Source organism: Falco biarmicus, chromosome 11 (assembly GCF_023638135.1).
Source record: "Falco biarmicus isolate bFalBia1 chromosome 11, bFalBia1.pri, whole genome shotgun sequence".
Taxonomy (NCBI): Eukaryota; Metazoa; Chordata; class Aves; order Falconiformes; family Falconidae; genus Falco; species Falco biarmicus.
This window is the reverse complement of record NC_079298.1, coordinates 18,635,756-18,660,305: the sequence shown is the minus strand read 5'-3', so window position 1 is coordinate 18,660,305 and position 24,550 is coordinate 18,635,756. Positions and strand designations below refer to the sequence as shown.

The following is a 24,550-nucleotide window of genomic DNA, read 5'->3' as shown; positions in this document are numbered from 1 at the left end:
TTACCCCAGGTGATAGCTTTGAACATGGAGATAAAACTACGTAGCCAACAATTCTTGTCTTGCAAACTGTGGCTACCACATTTGTAACAGAAATCCTGCTCTGCTCAACTTCTGACAGCTTCTAACCGCTGCTCTCATTTTCTGTGAGCATCATTTTCACAGACACCATATGACAGAACACAAATCCAATGGGACGTGGCCAAAGTTACTTCCAAAACCTGCAATTCAGTTGCCTTTGTGCCTTCTGAGATCTGCAGCATTCCTCTGGGTACAATCATGAAATTCCTAGGCACCGAAAATGAGGAGCATGACCTGTACCATGTGACATTTTGAGGTGCTTTGAAAAATAGGAACTTGCCTTGCTGAGCAGGATATAACAGATGCGAAGGGAAGACGCTGTTCACAAGCCTGAGATATCTCCTGAAAAACAACAGGACAAATGACACCACAGAGCGAAGCTGTCCCAGATACGCTGTTCTCTGGCCATTAGTCAATTCTGAAAGTTTTATTTACAACACTTCTAGCTTTTGCTGGGGACATTCTTTCCTACCTTGTTAGATTGTGTCATATTGTACTTGTGGGCTTATGTCTTGCTATTTCTACTATTTTTAGGTGCTTGTAATTTATTAATGTATCTTTTAAGGGCAAATAAAGAGCAACATCAAAAAACAAGCTAGTATTTGACTATTTACCAAACAAGAAATGAAACTGTTTACTACTTTACGTATAAATGCAAACACTGTAAAAGAAATATGTTTTAGTTCAGCTAATTTTACCTCAAAAAGTGACAAGTCTTGTTCCAAATGATGGCTCGCTACCAACAGATGGAAAGGAAAAAAAAAAAAAAAAAAAAAAAGGAAGAAAAAGGCTCTTGCTGAACATTTCAGCATTTACCTGTTTCTAAACAAGGCAGATTTTCACAACCCACCTCCTTTCTACCTTATGAGAAATTTATTGCATTAGGCAGGTGGTTTCCTTCGTTACTATTTGTGCTTCGTTTGTGGGCTTGTAAGGTAGTAGTGGACTAACCTTCATGGCAGAATGAGGACACAGAGCAGCAAGCAGCTGTTTATATAGACTTTCCTGTGGCAACAAGCACACATGTATACTCATGCAATGTGGTTTCTATAAAGGCATCTTGGCACAGCTCCATTCAGCACTGCAAACCTGAGTCACTTACGTGGGCAGATTGCTTCTGAAGAAAGAACTTAGGCAATCGGAAGAAGCCCAAATTTTCCATATGGCAGTTAGATTCAGGTAACAATGGCATAAATCGTTCTTGAAAATGGGACTTAGCCAGACTTACTCAGGCCTGAAACCTGACCAAATTCCCATCGGCTTCATTGGATTCAGTCTCCACAATGGACTTGCATTATTTTAATTGAGAGAGATTTTTTTTTTTCCAGTTCCTGTCCAGAGGAGCTATTCAGGTTGCTTACCGCATTTTACTCAGAGGCAGCTGTGATGCTTTGCCAATGAAATCACACTTGATGAAACTGAGCAGCAGTTAGCAGATCATAAATTGCCATTTAAAATACATCTTCTTGCTGATAACATGAAGTTGCTGGTCCTGGGCTATATCCCAGTAGTTTATAGGGCCTGCAGCCTCCTACCAAAAACACTATTTCAAGCGTACACACATATTACTATCATTTTAGCATCTGATTCTTTCACATCCTGTTCCTATTCGATTCTGATAGCAGTCCAGCCACAGTCCTCCTCAGCTGATGATCATGCTCCACATGCAGATAATGTCACAAAGATAAAATGTACCAGCTAAACTCATTAGCCAATATCTAAAACAGAGAAGAAATGTCACCGTCAGGGTCAGTACAAGTGATCTGTCTTCACTGGCTGTATTATCCTACAGATATTCAGGCTACTTGCTTTCCAACACACATTTAAACCTGTCAGTTTTCATTAACTATTACAGCTACTTTTTTTTTTCTTCTTTAAAGTTGTCTTTTTTTCTTTTTCTTTTTTTTTTTAATCTTGCTTTATCAGGAATACAGAACCCTGATTCTAAGTTGAACTGAGCTGACAAAGTGTTCAAATAAACCCCTTTCTGGCTAGAAATCGCAATATAAACACTTGTGAAGTTAGAATCCTGCTATTTGTGTACATACAACAGCCAGCCATCTTCTTACTGGAAAGTGCACAGGCTGTATCTAGAAAGGAAAACTACTGAATGTCTCCACTTAGAGGACCAGAAATGTCAACTCACATCTCAGCTATAATTAGGATATAAACAATTTTCTTATTCTGAAATTGAACTTTACCATTCATACCAGTCTAAGAAAGAAAAAACCCACACACATACCTGACTGCATGCACACACACCTGGTCCCATACGTATACATATATGTATTTAAAAACACATGTATAAATAACACTTACTAGATCAGTTGAAGTATGACTGATCTATGGCAATCAAATAAGAAACAACATGAGCTAGGGTTAGTTGTTACGGAGTTTTATTACTGACTTGCAAACTCTCAGCCGCATTGAGTTGAAGCTTGTCATGTTCCCTTGAAGATCCATCCCAAATTACACACCAGGACAGCAGTTCACCTCTGCCAGGCTCATAAAAAAAACAAGCGGTGGAAAGAACCAGGAAAGGGGCACATACCCTACTGCTGCCTGCCAGAGAGAGCTGGAGGAGTACTTCACGGACCTGGGGGGCAGAAGCAAAGGTAATCATTCAGTCCCGTTAACTGACTGTAGCAAGTCAGGTATTGCTGCAAGTAAATGCTTGCCTGTGGGCACAGGCACTTTTAACCCAGGCCTTGATGGATGGAGGTGCACAGGGGAGCCAGCCTGGAACAGGAACATAACATAACAGAGGCAAGAAAGACTAGAAGATAAGCCAAAAATATGGGGGGTGCGGGAGCAATACAGTGATAGTAAAAGAATCAGACAAACCAAAGAAGGGAGAGAACGGAAGATACAAAAAGAAAAAAGTGAGGACCAGTATTTCTCCTATCTGGATATTGAAGAGCTGAAACCCCCCCCCCCAAAACAAAACCCCAAACAAACAATACTGGAGGAACTCAAAACTAGTAAAATAAGGAGGTAGAGAAACTGTTGGCGCAGAGGGAAACAAAACAGCAGAAAGCAGAGTGCCCGAGTACTGAGGGGGTCTTCTGCTGCCTCTCAGGAGTGCCATTAGGCACGAATTACCATGTTAACATCTACACCGGACTGGAAAAGACAAAAGCTCAAGTTTTAATGGCCTCGTAATCCTGCAATGTTTCCAAATTCTAGATTACACATATTTCCAGGTAGAGAAGCCCAGGCAAACTAGCAGGGGATATTTGTAGAGATGGGAAAAGGGAGTATAATAGGAGTATCCTTGTGAAACAGGATTGCTACATTCAGGCACACACCCGCCTTCCACACTTCTCCCTATGGTTTGGCCACCAGCTGAGGAACTAACTCAGCTACAAGTTTCCTACTCTCTACTTCCTTCCTCCTGCTGCAATCCACCAGTACAAAACAAAACAAGTTACTCTTGAAACAGAGATAGGTGCAAGTGATGAGCCTTCCCTCTCTTTTTTGGTATGATTTAGCTGCTACAAAGTCAGGGGCATCCTCCACATAGCTAGTGCCGCAGAGGGTTGAGGGGCAGCTGGATCATAGCAATCATCTGAAAAAGGGAAGAGAACATCTTGAGATGAGTGCAAGCCTGCCAATGCAGAGACATTTGTTGTTGCCTTATCAGCAGATCAGCTGATAATACAGCAGTTACAACTGCTGACTGTGCCTTTGACAAAGATGCTCACGAGTGCAGCATATAAACAGTGGCCTCCAGTACTCACCAGTGGCCTTTGGTAGCAATAAAACCCTCATATGGAGACCAAGGGCCACTTATAGTCCTAATGGTGCTCCCCTTGGGCTCTTCGTGTGTTTGAGGTTACAGCTGCATTCCTCAAATTTACAGCATCTAGCAGCTAATGTTATTCTGGGAGTAAGTTGAATACACATCTGGGATCCAATGGAACATCACTCAATCAAACAATTCCCTAATTATAGAGACTAAGTAAAAAAACCCCAACAAACTAATGACTTTGTTACATTATCATATGAAAAAGAACACAGCCTTTCCCAACAGGAATGCAAGCTACTTATTAAATCGGTCTGCCCGTTATTGCAATGAAGACTGCCCTTGCAGGTTGCCAGTGGGCTAATGACAGCCACTGCCCTCTGCACCGCCCTGGGGGAAGCTGCTGTCAAAACTGAGCAATGCAGAGGTGACAGTGCACAGAGGCCTTCGGTGCGATGGAACAGGACATGGATGGCCTCTCCTGGCTAACATCCCCAGGCACAAAGTCCTCTCGTTCTCCCAAAGCAGAAGGCAATCCGCTGCCTGTGTAAATTGTCCCCAAGGTGAAGGTGAGAGAGCACAGCAGACCCTTTCTCTGTACTGCTCTACTCATCCTGCTGCTTACTGAGCCAGTGACGGTTACACTGCTCACATGCATATTTAGTCAATTTCCCATGTGACTTTTGGGACAAAACCCATTCCTGGAAGGGAAGGAACTGCTGTTTTGACTTGGAAGGAAAGAACCAGAATGGAGACAAAGTGAGATAATGTTTTTCTGGTCCTGCTCAGACTCAGCCTTCAAATTTTAGACAATATTGCCATTAAAAAAAAAACAACAAAAAAAAAAAGAAATTTGTAGATTCCCCCAGACTCACAGAAAGTAAGACCCTCTGCTCTTCAGGTAACTGTGATTGTAACTTAAGTATGACAGCGGAAAGAGGAGTGTTGAAGATAACAGACCAATTAAATGCTGATTTTTATAAATGAGAATAAGGTAAAGGACTTGGTAGAATTTGAACATGTTGAAAAAAGGCTATTTAGCAAGTAATCACTGGCAACAAGGGCCTAATGTGACATTCTGCCAGGGCCGTTTCTAACGAGGAGCGATGCGTGGGTAGCTACTCCCTTTGCTACAGCTGCCGAGTCTTGTCCTATAATTGTAAGAGCAAAGAATTTTCTACGAATTGATAAAAGTGTAGCACATTAGAGCAAACAGTTTTAAAGGGGATCAGCAAGCACACAAAACAATTTTCTCTGGGCTGAGGAAGTGACCTTGGTGGACAGGCACAGCCACAGCCTCCACACTTTGCTGACAGTTGCCTTATATGTGCTTTATGTGTGGTACTTGTCATCATATTTGCATGCAAAGTAAGCACGCTATGCATTGCGTATGTATCTATGGCTTGAGGGGAGACCAAACGGCAAAGATCAGAGCCGATGAACACCACCTATATATATTTCACTACCATCGCACCAAGAAGGCCATACTGTAATGCCTTCAAATCAATTTAAAAGTTGTATATAAGACTCTGAGAGATGTGCACTAGTGGTACTACGAAAAGGGTAAGAGGAAGGACATGGAAAAGGCAGACCGTGGCTGCAGTGTGCCCCTCTGTTCTTGTGCAGATCGGCAGCAGGGCAGGGGAGCTGGCTGCTGCTTTGCATCTTAAAGCTGCCTCTAGGAGGAGGAGGCCACTCCCAAAATTGCTGGTTCAGTGTGAAAGCAAAGGGACTTGCAGCACTGAAACCATCATCGCTCTCGCACCCAGTATCAGCTGAGCAGTGGGACACTGGCAGCTTAACCACCACCCAAAGCACAGGGAGGGCTTTTGAAAAAAGAGGGACTCTCCTAGCTGCAGGCACATTAAGGGCATATTATAAAGCGGATTCCTGCATAGCTCTGCGACTCACAAAACTGCTATATTGACATGGCATCCAGTAATGCCCATCAGTCACTTCCTCATCTCAACAGCAGCTGCGTTTTCTGCAAGAGGAATGGTAGCTAAAAATAATCTGGCTTTGACTTCCTCTTTCAAACCCTCCAGTCTTTTAAAACAGACTTTTTGTTCTCCCAGAAACAGCAAGGAAAATGTAACAGACAAAACCAGAACAGTCACCTGCACAAAGACAACAGTAGCATTAGAAAGCTCAGAGAACAGCAGGAAACTACAGTAAAGATCAGGGACAGTAAAAAAATCATTACATTTCTGAGCCACATCCTCCGAATTCCTTTCCACACTTGCAGCAAGCTTTCTGTTAGGCCTCTACTTGTATGAACCAGTTAGTGGTGCAGATCAAAAGGGGAATACAATCTGGATGTTTCTGAATGCAATTCATTTGCTCATTAAAACATATTAAAAGAAAGAACAGTGCTCAGTAATCACCAAATGCACTCTCACAGCTGCACGGCAGAGCGTTTTACTTCCTCATGGAATAAATGTATTTTACTTTTAATTCTGTGTCACCCTTAGATCTACAAAATGTGTCAATCCCCCACCAAACACGCAAATCGAGAAAAAGAGAATATTCAATTCATCTTTCAGTAACATAGCACTATGTATTCTCCTCCAACAACAGTTCTACAAATACAGGGCTGGTAGGCATCTCCAGACAGCTACACGCAGCTGCTTCATATAATCCTTTTCATAAACATACCTAATCCCATATTAAAATATTTAGGAGTTTCATGTATAATTTTTCAATTGTAGCCTGTAATTAGCCTGATACAGACTGTACCTGAAAAATTCCCAAGGATGATGCTTTCTACCTGAGTCTAGTTGTCCAGAAGATCCCTAGTCCCAGTAAGTATCTCTGAACTCTACCACACTATAAATAAAATTATAAGCAGAAATCAGATTGTGACTTACAAACCCGCTAACAGACTGATACCTGAAGTGAGCTCAGTACAAAGGGACAGAAAGAGAAATGGTGAATACATCTCCACCTCCTATCATGTGTCTCAAATTCCTAATAAATATGTTACACAATGTAAAGGTTAGAAAGTATACAAGAAAGCATGCTGCTGCATAGTTTATCTATTATACCACATACCATGAGCTTTCCCTACAGCATAGCTATTAGTAAGGCTTTACCCCTTCTCAATCTCAACACCAGAAACCATAAGCAACTCTTCTAGCACTGTAGTATCGACAGCCACCTCACACTTGGGCAAGTCAGAAGCCAAGGCAGGGCCACCACCTAGGCAGGAGATTACAGGAGCTTCTTCTTCCTCTCCCTGAATCCTATCTCCACTTGGCAGAAAGCATCACCCTCTGTTACCTTCTCCCTCCTCAGCTGCACCCCGCCACCATTTCCACGTTCACCACACTGTCCTGCTTATTTCCTGGTTCCTTTGCCCAACCTCATTGTTGCAAACCCACATCCCAACTTCAGGGGTCATAACGAAGTTCTCTGGGCCAGAAAAGATGGTGAGCCCAGAGAGTGCTTGGCACCATCCGTGCGCTATCGCCCAGGCATTCTGGGGTATGTTACCCTGCTCCCCCAGGGCCAGCACAGCACCTCCACACCACTGACAGCTCTAGAAGGGACTAACAGAAGCACAGATGTTACTGATGAACTCTGACCAGGGCTTCTCCTTCAGTGGTATATAACACTAGATAAGAAAAAGCAAAAATAATGAAATCTTTAAATATCTTGGTAGGTGGTCTTAAAAGTAATCACAAGAACATAGAATATTAAGTAGGGTTTAGTACCTTTTTAATGGGAAAATGGAGAAAACCAGGAGTTCCAATATACCACAACAAAGAAACAGAGAAAGTAAAAGATCTATAAAGTAAACAGAATCCAAACATAAGCAATATTTTATTGGGATATAGCAAGCAACCTATCAAATAGGGAACTGGTACAAACAGATTGAACAAGACTCTCTTTTAACAGAGATGTATGGTGACAAGACAGCTTCTTTCAGTTTTTAAAACAAGTATTCAAATCGTTAAGTAAAGCATAAAAAAAAATCAACCATTACAACACCAATGACAGACAATATTAAAAATGTGCAGAATTTTACTTTTTACAAATTTCTGCATGTTAGAAAACAAGTTATCATAAATTAAAAAAGGAATAAAATGAAGCTTTTTTGTTTTGCAAAGCAACACAAACTTTTAAAAACCAACTATACTTTACATAGAACTACTATTAAAAACAGGTGAAAACAAGCTGAAAATTTAAAGGACAGCAAAAAATACACAACCCAGTTTCACCTGTCTGCAACACCTTCTGCTATCGAAGGGGTTATGTTAGTTGTATATACAGCTTTAAACATTGCAGCATACCGCGAGTAAACCTTAATAAGGTCAAAATAGGACCCTCTGCAAAAAAGGGTGAGTTGGCAAGTGTCAGTCCCATCCTAAAATTATAAGTAGTAATAATTTTAGTATGTCTTTAGTGTAAACCAAACCCTACTTTAATTGGTTTCTGTCTCCCAAAGATGCATGTAAACTTTACTTGGGTTGGGGTGTTTTGTTTTGGGGGTTTTTGGTATATTAGTTCATGAAATCAAGAACATGTTGGGCTCAAAAATGAGAATGACATACCTCCCTTTTGATCTGGATACAGTGACGTAGCTATCTCAACATGCTCACTGACACTTCCTAAAAGAGAAAATCATTATGTACTATGTAAAAAATACACACCACCTCTCTCAGTTCAGACTCAGTATATAGTATATTGCCAACTCTATCCAATAGGATATATATCATAATTTGGTTTAAATTCTTAATAGATATATTCTCTCTTTACAAAGTTCCATCACATGAAACCAAATTGCTTATTTATTGTTTGAGGCACAACACGACCCCAATTAGGCAATTCGCTATAAAGAGTTGTTCTTTAGATGTTGTGTCTGTAGAGGTTTTACGTGATATTCATAGATTTTCAGCGCAGGCCCCAGTTTTAATGAAAGTCCAGTCAGTACATCATTTCTTGTCATCAACAGTAATGATTTGCCATCAATTTCCTATAAGAAGAATTAAAGAGTTGATAAAGACAAATGTACAAATCTAACAGATGAGAACAGTCATGCAACAAATGGAAGACTGCTACAGGGGATCAATGAGAAAATAGTAGCCTTGATTATCCTGAAACTATGTTTATAGCTGCTAAACACTGCTGTCTGCTTTCCAAGTGCTCACCTGCTCACCTGTGCTGACTAATATGTAAATACTATTTAGTCAAGCACAAAACCCAAATGAACCCAATTTCAGAATTCCCTCTTTGTAAATCTGTTTCAAATTAATAGGTACGTGTGCAGATTGCCTAATGATCAGCCATTAAGGGAAGGATACTCTTAAGAAGGCTTATGAAGCGCATTTCAGAAGAATTACCATTGACAGTGATATGCAAGTTTGGACTAGTCAGTATCTGCTAATAACTTCAGATGCCTTCTCTAAAAGACCAACCTTCCCATACATCCTGGGGGTGGGGGCGAGACTCCTGCAATTAGAAATTTCAGAAGGGCCTAACTGGGGATCTCAACACTCTAAGGGAACTTCTTTTCCTCCACTTACAACAGAAGAAGCTAAGAGCAGCAGCTTCCCTGCTTAGGTCTCGACAACCCCTACTTGTTCCTGCTTAAAATTCCCACTTTAAAATCACAGATATGTTTTGTTGGGTTTTTTTCTCTCCAGCCTTGGCTGACTTGTTTAGATTAGAAATCCTGTAGGCTTTGGGGTTTTCCTACCTCAAAACCTTGCTCTATGTTTGAAAACTACCTGTAAATGATTTTTTTCAAAGTCTAAATGGAAGAGGAAGAATCCACATCTCAACTCCTATTCAACTCCTATTTGCGTTTTAGACATGGGACCATCCTTTTCTTTACACATTCTTGCACAGTTCAATCACACTGCGCTACGCAGGAAACAGGACCTACAGCTACACAGCCGTGCACTGACTGGTGTCTTGCAACACAGCCAGACCTCCCAAGGTAGTCACAGCCCAAAGCAGTATATAGCCTTATATAGCATTGTATATAGGCATATATATAGCGTTGTATATAGCATTGTATATAGCATTGTCCTGCGCTGGACTTCACTCTGCTGTTGCTTTCCCTTTTATTTTTAATAATAACCCCCCCTCACTATTAAATGTTGAATTTAACTATTAAATGTTATCAATAGCCAACAACCTGTTCAAATGCTTGCAGATGTTGTTTTCCATGATAATATATTGCCAGAATTCTGTACTTTTATAAACATTCTAAACATCACACATCAGTTTGTCCCACTGCAGCATCGTCCTTGGGAATATTGAACATTGTCTTGGAAATGTCAGAGATCCCATCCTCCATTAAAACTCAACACAAAAAGAGGAAGACGTATTAAAATTTAGCATGAATTTGTCCAGACCGATGTCTCTTACGATTTGACAGTTTATAAATACAAAATATACGGACAAACCACAACATAGTCAAAGATCAGCTGAAAGTGGAATTTCTTTAAAGTCTCCCCAAGAGATATGACTGCTAATGCCTCAGAGTGCAATGTAACAGCATTTCTAAAAGAAAAAAAGTTTCCAATAACTTTTACCCAATTATAGCAGGTGCCTCTTTCCAATTACTGTTGAGAATGTTAATGGTTAAAACCAGTTTCAATCCTCTCTTTTCCATTTGTCACAATTCTTTCTGTGGGAATTCTGACACCAGAGAGTATTTTGCTCATTGCTATGACCCATCTGAAGTTGGCTTTTCTGCTGCTGTTCAACGATGCTATGGAGGAAGAACAGCCTCCAGCTTGGCAGGATCCAAGTGAAGTAAATCCAGTACCTGGAACAGGAGAAACTCCAAGAATAGGAAAAATGCACCTATTCCTTTCCCTTCTTCCACAGGGTAACTACTAAGGCTTTCACTGAATACAAACCCAATTCTTTAAATATATCTGGGTAGAAATTAGTGACTATGTATTCCGAATTCAAGTGTTTTATATCTTTGTGTGTATTGTGAGCTTTACCTCTTCCACTTAAAGCCGCTTCATAATCATTCTAGTTTTTGGCACCAGGTAAGCTTTTGTATGCTTTGGTGACTTCTCTGAATTTCTTCTCTGCTACTTCTCTATTTTCTGGATCTTTTTTTCAGGATGCAACTTCAATGCCAACTTTTGGTATGCCTTTTTAATGTCATCTGCAGAGGCACACCTCTGCACAACCAGAGCTAATGGGGGAATTACCCCACTGTGCCAGGATGACCTCAGCAGCAATACCATGTTGTCTTCAGCAAAGAACCAGAGGACCAGTGAAGCTTCAAGTCCACCCAGCACTCCTGCTCTTTCTCCAAGTCACTAAGAACTGTACAGTTTTACAGTACAGCTAACATACAAGGATGGCAGCCAGCATGCTCACATGCTCCTCCATGCCATGGCTTTGCCAGGAAGCAGCAGTAGACAAGCTAGCACCAAACCCCAGGCTCCCTTCTGGTAAGGCACTGCAGTGATGCCAGCAGACTAGCATTGGCTTACTTGGGCTTATCTGGCTATCGCAATACCAACGGTTAAGCCGCCACAGGGGCGACAATGAAGGTCAGCCATAGCACCAGCATGTCTCAAGACACGGCATACAGCTTCAGTCTTTGAGTGAGCCACAGCCCACTGTGCTCCCCAGGGCTCCTGGCAAAAGCTCAGCCATGTACTGACAAGCAGCAGTTCTTTGAAGTTGTTCACACCCTCATCCTGCATCTGGTCTGTCTCTCTCTTTAGTTATCCTGTGCCTCCAACTTTGCACTTGTCTGATTTGCTTGCTGACATTTTAATTTTATTTTTTTTTTATTAGTCAACATCTTTCAGTTGAATCTGTTTTCATCAGTGAGCTCTTCCGACTTGCTGACATCAGTGGAACTCCAAGAAGAAATAATGTATAATCATCATACAATCATTACTTCTTTACTACCACTTACAGCCACTTACAGTACGGTTTTAAGAAAACCTTCTGCAGTCCTTAAAATGCTGTAAGAAAAATTCAGGTCTTAAACATTCTTTGAGTCACTTGCTTTGGGTGAGTCCACAGGCATTCAGATTCATCAAAAGGAAGTGTGGACTCAGTTTCTGTTGTGTAAAAGCTGAATGTAATAACAGATTTCATGATTATATTCTGGGCTACCGAAGTTTCGTAAGGAAACCATTATGCTACCCCTACTGAAGCAATTCAGTGGAAAACAATTTCCTAGTGTTGTAGGTGAAACAGAATATTTTACCATTTACAGCCTCATTTCCCATCCAGTACATATTCAGGGCAATAGCAGATCAAATTAATTTAGGTTTCTGAGGCCCAGGCAAGCTGCAGTACAAATGGCATAGAAAAATGGAGGTAGCCAGAGCTTCAGCTGCATGCCTGGTGACTCTATAGACAAAGGATGGCTAAGGGTTCAAAGAGAACCTGACTGCACTGCCATACCTGGAAGGCCTGTGAGATCCTGATAACAAAGACCATAAGTACACAGAGCTGAAGTTAAAGGCTAGGAAACAGTGTAGAGGAAACAGAACACCACCACTGTAGGAGGTTAGGGACAAGGCTGTTCCTGGTGCGTACAGGGGAATGGGCTGGCAGAGCTGGCACGTAGAATCAGGCACTTGCTGCTCTTCAGGCTGCTAAGGGAACAGAGGGCGAAGGAAGTGGCAATGACTTCTGCTGTGAGTGTCCATCCCACATCTCCTGGCTGCACATCCTGGTAGCAGCTGTCAGCCTCTCTCTCCAAGGCTTTGGCATAAAGTGAAGTTGGCAACGGAATCACAGCCACATTTCTGCCCATGGCTATTCTAGCAGAGCCCTGGCAACACATTGCTAAAAAGCAGCTTGCTTCAGCTATCCTCCTGAAGTCACCTGCCCTCACTGCAGAGTAATAATAAAACCTTTACACTCTACTTCTACACTGCATTCCATCAGGCTGTTGCAAATTGCTTTGCCAAAACTCATGAGTTAGCCTCACCTTGCTGCCGCAAGATCAGTAGTAATTACTGCAGTATTATTGACAAGCCAGCTGAGGTGCAGAGAGGTTAAGATATTTGATGAAAGTCAGAGGTATCTGTCAGTATAAGGGAAAAACTCCCAGAGGCCGCAATTACTTTGCCTGTGTGGTTTTTAACCCACATTTCCAGGGCTGTTGAGGAGACAAGGATGCTGGTATTAAGGAATGGATACACTTAATATTTTTGGTCTTGTTTACCCATCTTGAAATTCTGAAAAACTAGTAGCAGCTGCAGGAAGAGCCTCTCTTTGCACCTGGACAGAGAATTACCCAACACCAGCCTTTTTACCCCCAAGAAAAAAGAGCTAAATTTAGATACTCTGTTACACTCATCAGTTAGGATCAGATGGGATTTCACTGTCCAAGTGCTGAAGGTCAGCAGGATTAACCTGACCAACAGTAATGTTATTTCACATTAGATGCACAATTTCCCTGCAAAGCTGCCAATAACTTGCAGTAGCTTCAGTGCCTTGGAAGGTCAAGCCATCTATTTTGATAACTAAATATAACTGTTGTTAACTAATTTCCTGGTAGTCACACACAAACCTGTAGACTTACCAGAGAAGGTGCTGAACTGACAATCTGGAGATCTAAGTTCCTTCTTTACGGAACAGGTGGGCTGTAAGCCAAGCAAGCCAGCTCCTCTATCCTGCCCCACTAACGCTCCTTACCAGTGTGCTGACAGGCGAGTTACAAGGGGCCATATGACTATTAAGCTCTTTGCTGATCAAATCTACCAAAAGAAGCCATCCATTAGCATCAGCAGTTACAAGGCCCAGAAACGAAGACCCAGCCTCTTTCTCAGACCAAGTCCTACAAACATGCTGCTCCTACACCTAAAAAGATTCTTCCCCTTTATTGCCAGCTTGTCCTTTCCCTGTTCACCTGCATGGCGCGTGGCCAATTTCAATGCAACACATCAGCCCCTTTTTCACCTTAGGCCTGCAAAAGCAACTTGCTTCTTAGGAGCCCCAGACTTTATAAGTACCCTTAAGTGTATTTGCACAACACAGTAAGGAAGAAAGAAATTACCATTCACATTTTAAGTAACAAGACAGCAAAACCAAGTGGGTTGTATAGGGACTGAGCTTGAGACAGAAAATTTGTTTAGATTCCTCACCTTTCAGACGGCTGCTGTAAACACACTCCAACCCATTAACGACACCTTGTAGAACAGTATTATTACTCAAAGACCATAGTCCCATGGATTTTCACCCAATAACAGACTCAAATCACCCTATTAATGTAGGATTTTCACTTCCATTTAACTGTATATAACCAGGTCCATGGCAAAAATGTGCAATGTGAGAAACTGGTGGCAGCCAAAAGGTGTTTCCTAACAGATTTACCTGTTCTTGAAAAGCATTGGCTTGCTCCTCAAATCCAGCTGTTCTGAAATAATTCACAACATCGGTAACAGCCCAGTCAGCAGGATCCGGCGGTCTCCCATTCTCTACTGAACTGCAAAGTGCAAATCCAGACAAGTAATCACTAAACGTGTGCAGAACGTCTGCCGATTCTTTGTGCACACCCTGTGTACATCCCCTCCTTCTTTGTACCTCCAGGAAAAGTAACCTTTGACACAACTCCCCCGATCCTGATACAGAACAGTCACTCCTGTTCCCTTCCATTTCAAAGACCTGATGCTGGGGACAACTGAGGTACCTCTCCCTTTACCAAATAAGAAAAGTACATGAATCTTCACATCAGCCAGAGGTAATCAGTCAGGAACTTTTCCTACAGGTGTGCTGCCTTTGCAGTCGGAGAGCAAAGACTACCATGACTGAGGTACCAGATCCCTGCCTTTCAAGACTGCATCTTGTTTTCAGCTACCAAGTACTTTGCAGCATGCGGATTATTCTTTTCCCAGATGAGATTGTGCTTCATTGTAACATGTGCAGAAACTACTGGAAACCATCTTTACCTTGTAAACAAAACAAAACAAACAAACAAAAAAAGAGGCACCAATGATTGCACTAATTGTCCAATATAGAAAATTTCCCAAAAGTGTTTTTGGACTCATCTTTGGAGAAATCTATGGACAAAGCTATTCTAAAATAGCTATGAATCCAAGAAAACATCTGTTAAACACAATCAGAATTAATTCCTTCTGTGACTGACCTTTCCACGGTAGCAAAAACAACCAATCACTCATATTACTATCCTTCTGTATTTCTTATCCTCAACCTGCCATCACCCTATCTCAGATAACTTTTGCATATCTTCAAATTCTTGGTAAAAAAGACACACAGTGAGCTTGATTGCCTTTCCTATAGCAATGTAGGAGGATGAAAGGCAAGATATCAACAGAAAGAACTTCTTTAACATGTTTCTCCAACTAGAAGTCCCAAAGTTCATGCCAGATGTTTTCCACTGTTCTGCATGCATAACCATAATGCTAATGAAGAAATAGCAAAAATGTACAGATCGGGGCAGGTGTCAGAATCCTGTCCATTTCAGGTCCTGAAGCTTAGAGGCAGGACTTTGATTTTCAACAGCACCAGCTGGAAAAGAAGCACAGATTGTGCTCTCCTGACAGCATTTTTGTTCTGTCCTTCAAATTTTTCTTTTCCAACTGTCACCACCTCTTGTCTTGCCTAGACTGGCATGTCTTTCAGCAAAATAACTGAGTGAATTGGGAGCCAACCATTTTTCCAACCAGCCATGAACAGGAGCAAACAGAATCACACAGAGTACCTCCCACCACTGTTTCTACAACATCCCAGTTTCTACAGCGAGCTGAGCCCTGGGAAAGGAGGACTCCTGAACACAATGATTTTTGCTTCTCCCCTAACTCTGGGAATGCACATGTCAATACGGCAACAAAACTCTGGTCCTAGGCACTCACACCGTAACCTTGATATCACACTGTATGCTGCACTTGACCTTGTAAAAGCAGTTTCTTTCACTTATCACATGGAATATACACATACCTCAGAGCAACGAGCAAAGGGCCTGAGTTTCTTACTTTTGCTCATCAAGTAACGACTTCATGAACCGCTTCACTGATTGTGATTACATAGAAAGGCAACACTCAGCAAAATTGAAAATGAGGCTATCTGGCCTTATCAGAGCAGCACTTTTTTTTTTTTTGATCAAAGAATGCTTTTCAATTAAGATTTTTGGTGTTGTGCGCATTCTGAGGCTTAAGTAGTAAAGCCTACGCATATTTGTAAAAGCAGCATTTGAAGAATTATATTTAAATTCACATAGCTCTTCTTTTACTGCTAGGGAACTACAGCCTCATCCAGCCCCATCCCAGGCTCAACTGCAATGATTTCAGGGGCTCTACCTTAGTCATTAACTAATCACAGGAAATAATCGCAAGTTCTGGCCTCAAGGAATAGCATCATGCTGGACCTCAGGTGGAGCCAATTTCCACAGATACAGCTGCAGAAGACTCAAAGGCATGTGGCAGACTGTTGGAAGCTGGCTGGGTTTTAACCCATCTACCCACACAGATGCTCGTTTGGCTTACAGACTTCAGCAGCCTCCTTCTTGCCCTGCTGTTGTACATGGGTCTATTCTTTAGGCAAGAAAAAGAAATACATAACAGCCACGGCTAAGCTGTACACCAGTTTATGCCAGACATCCTGGATGCTGTAAAATATTAAGAGGACTGGCATTTTATGGTTTGTAAAGAGATACTAGATGCACTGATAATGAATAAAGATTAGGTTTGTCTGCTTTTCACCACTGTCCCTGTGCCTTTATTGCCATCATGTGGCAGAAGCAGCAAGGCCTGAAAGGATATAGCTGTGAACAAACGGATTTTATCCAAGCTATTTATAACCACTTCAGGAAAGTGCCAAATGTTTCCTTTGTAGATATGCACACATACAATACTGTATACATTCGTTTAGAAACCAGAGCTCCTGATCAGTTTAATTACAATCCCCATCAATTCCAAAAAAACACCTTCTCAATCCATAGTTGAGCCTTTATCACGTAAGCCTCAGGGGGAAACGATTAAATGTGAACTGTCCTTGCTTTGACTGCCTCCCTTCTCCTCCCACCACACAGCGCTCACTGTAGAAGCAAGACTGCCAAATGAAGGTGGCTTCTGAGGGACATACACGATATAATCTATTCATAGTCACTGAACAGGAAAATGCGTTTTATGTTGGTGTGGTACAACCAGTGCCTCAAGTGAAGAGGGAGCATGCTGATTTTAATGGCTGTCATCAGATCTTTTGATGCTGTCATAATCAGGTGTTTTATCAGCAACCTGAAGTGACCATTATTATTATTTATATTACTCTCGTGCCTGGGAGCCTAAGCATTCTCAAGTTTTCTTGGAAGACTTATGGAAAAGGGATCTGAAGGAGAAGAATGAGGTGCAGCTTTGCAGAAATGCTGCAGTTTGAGAGGAAAGACTAAGAAATCTCTCTAGTATCTTTCTTTGTGTTGGTTTTTGTTTTTTTTTTTTAATATATCTATATATTTATATATCTATCTCAGCATGGCTTCTACAACTCTAAAGCAGTAAGGCTGAATTTTTCCCCACAGAACTTCATTTCTCAGATCATAACTTCACTCAGAATTGCTAGTCCTAATCTAAGAATTGCTGACCTTTGAGGATACAGAAATGCCTCCAAAACAGTTCCTATCCCTTAGCCTACAGTCTACCACACTAAAGAAAATTGTAGAGCAGTGCACACCCTGCCTCCGTCATATTCCCACCCTAGGTCTGAACCCATCAGCAGTTTAGGGCTTCTCCAGCAAACAGCTTAAAATATCTGTTTCAGAAGAGAACTGACACCAAAAACATATGCTGCTGCTACTACTTAGCTCTAGATGGCTAGGCAGTCAGTAGAGAAGGGTGTATGTCTCTGAATGAGACAGACGGGAGTCTTCCATACAGGACACTTCTCTCTATTAGGCGCTGTTCTGCAAAAGCCACTAGCAGACCCGTGAGCAGAGGCAGGGTATTGATTACGGTGCTACCATCTGCTTTAGTCTCTGGGTTGAGAGGAGAAGTCAATAGAGAAAGGTACAACCCTAACTTAAGTTACTAGGCTCCTACATCTCTCCATTGCTATATAGTCCTCCCACACATCACTTTTGATCAATTCAGTGCCTGAGAATTTTCGAAGTTGAAATACAATAAAAAGTAATTGAGTACAGGAAAGGTTTGAAACGAGCAAAGGAATAACCCTTATTGCCAACCATATTAAGTCAAAGGAAAACTACAATCAAAATCCATGTGCTGTTTACATAAGCCAAACACTATGGATTCACTTACTTTTTGACATCCAGAGAGCCATTTTCCTTGTTTTCCATGTCAACAGTTAGCATGGGGAGGATAGAGGTTTCTTTTACTTCAGCAACTGATCAATAAGGGGGAAAAAAAGCTGTGTTTAATTATTGGTAGTATGAAAAGAGCAACATAATATAACAGAAACAAGCATTCTACAGGGATACAACCATGTTTCCACCAGAGTGTAAGGTGCTGTCAAAGACCGCTTTCCTCAGAAGCCTGGCAAAACGGGTAATAGCTAATGAACTAGGAAAACTCGACCTATGCTGCAAATGCAAGAAATATTTCATGCCTGAAAATCAAGGAAGGTAATATTACTTTTGATCCTTTTTGAAACTAAGAGAATTTTGATCGAACTATATATTCATACACATAGAGACTGACGTGCAGTATATAACTAGGTATCGAGAGAGTTTATTATGCCTTTAGCCATCCTGCTACACAGAGGACTCAAACACACATATCATCTTATCCCTAGTGAGGTTTTGAAATCCGTAGCCTTGTTTTACAAATGGGGAATCTGGGATACAGATGAGCACAAAATGACTTACACCCATCTCACACAAAGCTGGTAAGCAGAGTTACTAATTGAGTGCCAAACTCCTGAGGCCTAAATCAGTATCTTATCCATAAGACCATCCTTCCTGTACTAGCACAGCTGCTTCTATAGGTATGGCATACTGAACCCTGAAAAGGAAAGGAGCATACAAAAGACACAGGAGACAATCCAGTTTGTTTCCCTCCTCGCAGCGTGCTGGAGTACTTCCACCAGACAGCTTTTTCCACTGCTCCATGGAACACGCAGAAATGACCCGTGCCTTTTCTTTCTGCTCTCAAGTAAGCCATTTCTATTTCCGAGAGCACCAAAGAACTGACCAAGGACTCAGGATGTTCTTGCTGTAGAATTAATGGATGCCAGTGAAATGTAACAGAGCTCTGGGAAGTACAGAATAGGGAAATCACACTCTTCAGCTAAAACTTTGCAAAAAACATAGGATAGCAATTAATACTGCTGTTAGGGGGGGAAATAAAAAAAAAGACCCTTTATTACACAGCTAGCAGCACGTAAAGCACCACGAAAACAGTAACAAACTAATCGAAAAGATGCTGCTTCCTGCACCACTGACCAAATAACTCGCACACATTCCTTCAAATCACTTCTTGGTTCACCTGAGGTGACTGCAAAACGCCACCCGCACCAGCCGGTCCCGCCGCGGCCGCAGGACCCGGCAGCCGCCCGGGGCTCGGGGCAGGGCACCTTCGGCGGGGCCCCGGCCCCCGCAGCCCCCCGGCGCCGGGGGGGTCCCGGGGCTCCCCTTCCCCCGCGGCGGGGCAAGGAGACGGCGCCGCCGGGGCTGTGTGACACGCGTTCACCATTTTACAAGCATCTCCGAAACCGTTCGCCAGGCAGCACTGCACCACATTGTCATTTTTGGGCTGGGGGAGAGGGGGGGGGGGGGGGGGGGGGGGGGGGGGGAAGTAAGACAGAAAAACCTACCTACGAGCAACTAAACCAAAGCATTGCTACAGGCTGCTCCGGAGCAGCGGAGCCCCCGGCTCCCGCCCCCCCGCCGGCAGCGGGGCGCTCTGAGGCGGCTCAGTTTGACACCGGGCAGCAGCCCCGCCTGGCTCCCGGCCCGCGTGACGCGGCCGCCACACTCGGCCCGCGCCAACCGCCGCCCGCGTCATGGCGGCCGTTTTAAAGGCGCAGCGCTGCGCCGCCCCCCCCCCCGCCGCGGGGGTCCCCCCGCCGGCCGCCCCGCAGCAGCCCCCTCGCACCGCACCGCGGAGGCTCGGGAGGGGACCCCGGGAGCTCCGCCGGGCTGGCGGGGGGGGCGGGGAGCGGCTGCCCTCCGGCAGCAGCGCCGGGGCCGGGGGCGTGCGGGGGCGCCCGCGGCACGCGGCCCGGCAGCGGCACCCGGCGCCACCTTCGTGACCCGAGTTTCTCTCGGGACCTCCCTGTGCGCGGTTCCTCTCCTCCTGCCAAGGGGGTGTACGAAGTGGCGGCAGGAGCCGGGGGAAAGGGGGAGAATCCGCAGGTAGCTGTGAAGGGTGCAGTACCTGAGGCGAGGAGACGTTACACAAAGCGGGAAACGGGATCAGCCAGATCTCGGAAAACGGATAAAGTGGCATAAAATTCCTTTCTAGTATGAGCTTGTCAGCTTGCCGGGGAACAGCAGACACTTGGCTTCCTCTGGAACCAGAGCATCGGCAGGCTCAGGGTGACCAAGGACAGCATGGCCGTGCCACCCCACTGGGCCACCCCACTGGGCCACCCCACTGGGCCACCCCTGGCAGCGGGGCCAGGGAGAAGACTGAGACCGCCACACCCGGGGACAGCTACATCTCTTACTCCTGTAAGCACTGCACCTTACTTCAGGAGGAGACCCACGGACACCTACAGGATTTGCTGTACAGCAAAAAGTACAACTCCGAGTGCCTACAAAATGACAGACTGGCCCACAGGCAATAAAACCTCACCCGCAGAGATTAATATAACTGTTGTTAACTTTCTCCAGCAATTATGATTTTTTTTCTTTATTACACAATTTTTTAAATTTCTTCTTCCAAATTTCTCTTGATTCAGGATGCTTTCTAACAGCACAGAAGTGTCATGTGGATGATGTGCTGTCACGGGCTAGGGAAAGTAAGCAAGTGATACCAACTGACCAACATACCCTGCCTTTCCCACACACGGGCTTCGCAGGCTTACCCTGCAGCACCAGGGCTGACCCCTCCAACCACAGCTCAGGTGCTGTGACCTTTTGAGCATCCTTAGTAGTCTGGGTTAGTACAAATTTGTGGAATGTTTTACTTGCAGACTTCCCTGCTGAGTCACACCGCTCAAATTACACCCCTGCTGTTCACTGAGAGTGAAGGGGGACATTACAAGCTACCTGGAGATTTGTACAGAACCAACTGGTGACTTCAGCCTGGCTTCTACAGAGCAAGTCCCAGCTCCATGACACGAGTGTCCCAGCTGGCACTGACAGACGGCGCCTGCTGGCCAGCAGAGCGGGCGCAGGGCTGTCCCAGGCAACATGCATCTGTCTCACTCCCAGAAAAAGCTTACTACATCCTGGCTGCGTGTGTGAACAGAGATCAGAGTCACCTAACGGCTAACTGGACACAGTTACAAGCACGAAAATCACAGGAAAAGCGTACCTCTCTGCAAAGGACTGTAGACATGACTTCCCCAACCATTTCATTTTGCCTGACTTACCTGCTGCCAAATAAATGGCCGAAGCTCACAGAAACAATGCAAACAATGGGACTCAAGTGTTGATAGGAGCGTCGAGAACAGAGAGCAGTGGGAGTTCTTACTGCTTTGAAATTTAAATAAATACAGATAAGCAAGTTAAATAGAGTATTAAACATACTGCACCCTAAAGAAAACCCTTACTTCACATCCCAAAGCATACTATAAAATGTGGCATACTTGCATTGAATGAGAAAGCCATGCAAGGCAATTCTTTTTTTTTCTCTCAAGAAATAAGCATTCTAAATGAGACTGTAATGAGTTTTCTGTATCAGCTGGTTTCTAACTTTGGTAATGAACTGACATTTGAGGATACAAATATAAAACAGCTATTTTACTCACACTCTTCCCTTCCTTCCATCATGTCTTCAATTAATCCTCAGAGTATTCGAAGTGAGGCTCATGCAGTGCGTGCATTCTCTCAGAAGGACCCTGAACAGAAGAGAGAGGAATTTTAAGAAAATGGGCTGTGGAAAAACTCAGTATGGAATACGATCTGTGGTTTGTATTTTCATTCATTTGGGTAAGGTAATTTAATTAAAACAAGATTACATCCGGTGGGAGACAAAGCTGGAAAGTGAATTAGGCTTTTGTTTGACTATTTGCATCTTGCTTCTGGCAAAAAAAAGTTTCCAGGCCACGTAGGGCACAAAGTGAGAACAGGGCTGGCAGATCCAGGTTGAGGGGTCAGACCTGTTCTCAACTTCTGCTGTTACACAAGGGAGACACATGCAGAAGTCAGTGTAGGCATTGGACACCAACTGTTTTCTGGATATTGGGAAATGCTGGTTTTCTACTGAAAGCCTTTGTTTTGTGACAGCAGCACACAAAGACAAAATGTGCTGCACATGTGGCAGAGGAGAGCACGGCACCCTTAGCTGTGCAGTGGCGACTGAATTTCGGCTCCCCCAGAGCACAATGAAGCCCTTTAAACCTTTCTCACTCCAGTGTCCTGGGTAAAAATAGGGTTGCATGTGTTCGTGGGGAAAGCTAAGTAAGGAAACGATGGAGAGCTTTGGCGGCTTCGCATTGAGGGGTGCCAGGAAAGCTCCTCTGCGCAAACTAGTCTTACACAAAGCACAGTGGACTATATCCGCGTATAAAGCATGTGTTTATTTGTCAACAACGACTGAACGTGCCAGGGCTACCCCCGGCACAAGGGCTGGCGCTCAGCGAGGGCAGCCCCCGCGCAGGGCGGGCCGCAGCCCCTGGGCCGCCCCGGGCGGCGGGAAGAGCCGCGGGGCCGCTCCCGCCCGCGCGCCGCCCCGCCAATAGCCGCCCGCCTGGCGGCCGCGGGGCCTGCCGGGAACTGAAGGCCGGCGGGGGCCGCCCGGCAGCGCGGCTCTCGGGCCCGGCGGCTCTGGGGCCCGGCGGCGCTCTGGGAGCGGCTGGCTGCCGCTGCTTACTGAGCCACGGCGCGGGATAGCCGCCGCGAGGGGCTACGCTTCTCCTCCGGGTGTTCAGGGAGACGTTTCGGGGCTGGCGCTGGTCATTTGTGGCTCCTGGCACCTCACAGAGGGAGAGGGTGAACCAGAAGGTGAACCAGGTAGCTCGCATGCCCATGGATGTCATCCGAACGTGACTAGCGGCCAGAAATCATCCGCCTCTCCGAATGTGCTGCACTGGGGCAGGGGAAGCCATCAGGGGGCACAGGCTGGTTGTAGGTAATTCCCATCGCAGGTGTGGAAGTGGCACAGGGTTAAGATGACTGCCTGCCACCCAAACTGAATTAGTGTATCGCTATTTCTAGTCTATTAGTAACAGCAGACTTAAAAAATCCCTTTTGCATCATTTCCTTCCTAGCAATGAAGGGCTAAAAAGGGACCTTCCAGGCCGCAGAGTCCGGCCTCCTGCCATGGCAGGCGCATCCACACAGCCTCACACCACCACATCTGTACCTGGTGCGGCCCAGAGCCGGCTCAGCTGCCTGAATGACCATAGCCCTTTTAGACTCTCTAATAAGTTCTGCATTTTCTGAGCTCATTCCCCTTTCCTCTTTGTGTACATCCACCTTCCAGGAACAGGCTTTTGGAGCTGCACCCTGGGGTGCAGTAGGGTCTCAGCAGTACCTTCCATCTTCCCTGTCTGCTCTGAATAGCCCCTGTCTCCACACCACACTTACAGAGGTTTTTTAATCACACCTATATGGCACTGATGATTTTAGACATCCTAGGATTGGTAAGTACCTCAGGGTCTTTTCCACAGTCCCTGCCAGTTACCGTACACAGAGAAACAGGCATAATCCCTGTTACTGGTCCAGGTTGCACTTTTCCAGCACTTCATTCTCAGCTAAGATCTTTTCCACTCCAGTCCATATTCGTTCTAGCTTGAAAAGAATTTTGCCACTTACCTTGCTCCACAGCATCGACAGCTTAATACCTGTCGTCCTGCTTTCCCTTCCCTACTTTGGCAGAGAGGGATGAGGGACAGTTCTCCAGCAAGGTACTCCCAGTCCGCCCAGAGTCCAGCAGTGAAGCACCTCTCTTCAGTTCCTGCCTTGGCCAGGAAGGTCATCCAAAAGCCATGCTGTGTCTTCTTCGAACTCCCCATCTGATCTGCCAGGGTTTTCTGTGTGGCTGAGCACTGTCATGCTGCTCTGAAGTTCTGCATAAAGCCTAGACAAAAGGCCAAAGATAGCATTGGTCTAAAGCAAGTGTGGAGGGAAGGAAGGCAGAAAATCCGTGGCAAGAATCTGGCACAGTGACTTGTACCAACCGGGCATTCATTTCAAAGGCAGTTAAGTTGAAGTGCATGTTTAAATACTAGGTGAGAGCACAAAAGTCAGTCACCCTTGATTTGTATTCCATGCAGTTACCTGGGTACCCTCTCCTAAGGGAAAAAACAGGGCCTGTAGATGTGCAAAAAGTTTTGTAAAAGCTCCGGGCTTCAGGATCAACATGGATTAAGAGCTCTGCAGGTGCATGGTGCTGAATCAGCAACACAGCTCCCTTGCTGCAAGCCTGGAGGGGAGGAGGACTGCTCAGGTTTACTGACCAGGCAGTAATTAATAGGATGGCAGAGACCCTCTGTTTTGTCCTCATGGGCAATCCTTTAAGTCTTTGCTTTAGTATGCTAAGGTCCTTTTTACTCAAAAAGCATTATCCAACCTTTTTTTTTTTTTTTTTTTTGTAATCCTATGAATCTTCAATGACAGAGTTGTATCCTCTACACACCAAGCTAAAAATGAATGTGTGCGGCAGCTGACTACAATGCAAGGCCAGTGCTATCTTTCTGCTTTTG

At 44.3% G+C, this 24,550-nt stretch overlaps 1 protein-coding gene across 2 annotated transcripts; it reads right to left on the bottom strand.

Moving 5' to 3' along the window:
• Positions 1 to 76: 76 nt before the first annotated feature.
• SAMD13 (sterile alpha motif domain containing 13) lies at positions 77 to 19,778 on the bottom strand. Of its 2 annotated transcripts, XR_008824625.1 has the most exons (5): positions 19,550 to 19,778; positions 18,037 to 18,121; positions 14,141 to 14,252; positions 8,377 to 8,798; positions 77 to 2,674 (listed from the first exon to the last, which is right to left on the bottom strand). XR_008824625.1 is itself a non-coding variant. In XM_056355724.1 (4 exons), the coding sequence occupies exons 2-4, from the start codon at positions 18,087 to 18,089 to the stop codon at positions 8,655 to 8,657; spliced, it is 309 nt and encodes a 102-aa protein (XP_056211699.1). In that variant the 5' UTR covers positions 18,090 to 18,121; positions 19,550 to 19,778; the 3' UTR covers positions 7,624 to 8,654. The 2 variants fall into 2 exon arrangements, 1 of the variants encoding a protein (XP_056211699.1); XM_056355724.1 differs by lacking the exon at positions 77 to 2,674 and having other exon boundaries at positions 7,624 to 8,798.
• Positions 19,779 to 24,550: the final 4,772 nt, after the last annotated feature.

Excerpts from the sequence above, each read along its gene's own strand:
- SAMD13 (XM_056355724.1), bottom strand. The coding sequence starts at position 18,089 with ATGCTAACTGTTGACATGGAAAACAAGGAAAATGGCTCTCTGGATGTC. Across the intron at positions 14,253-18,036 it reads GGCTCTCTGGATGTCAAAAA|TTCAGTAGAGAATGGGAGAC; the intron begins GTAAGTGAATCC and ends TGCACTTTGCAG. Across the intron at positions 8,799-14,140 it reads CCAATGCTTTTCAAGAACAG|GAAATTGATGGCAAATCATT; the intron begins GTAAATCTGTTA and ends TTCTTCTTATAG.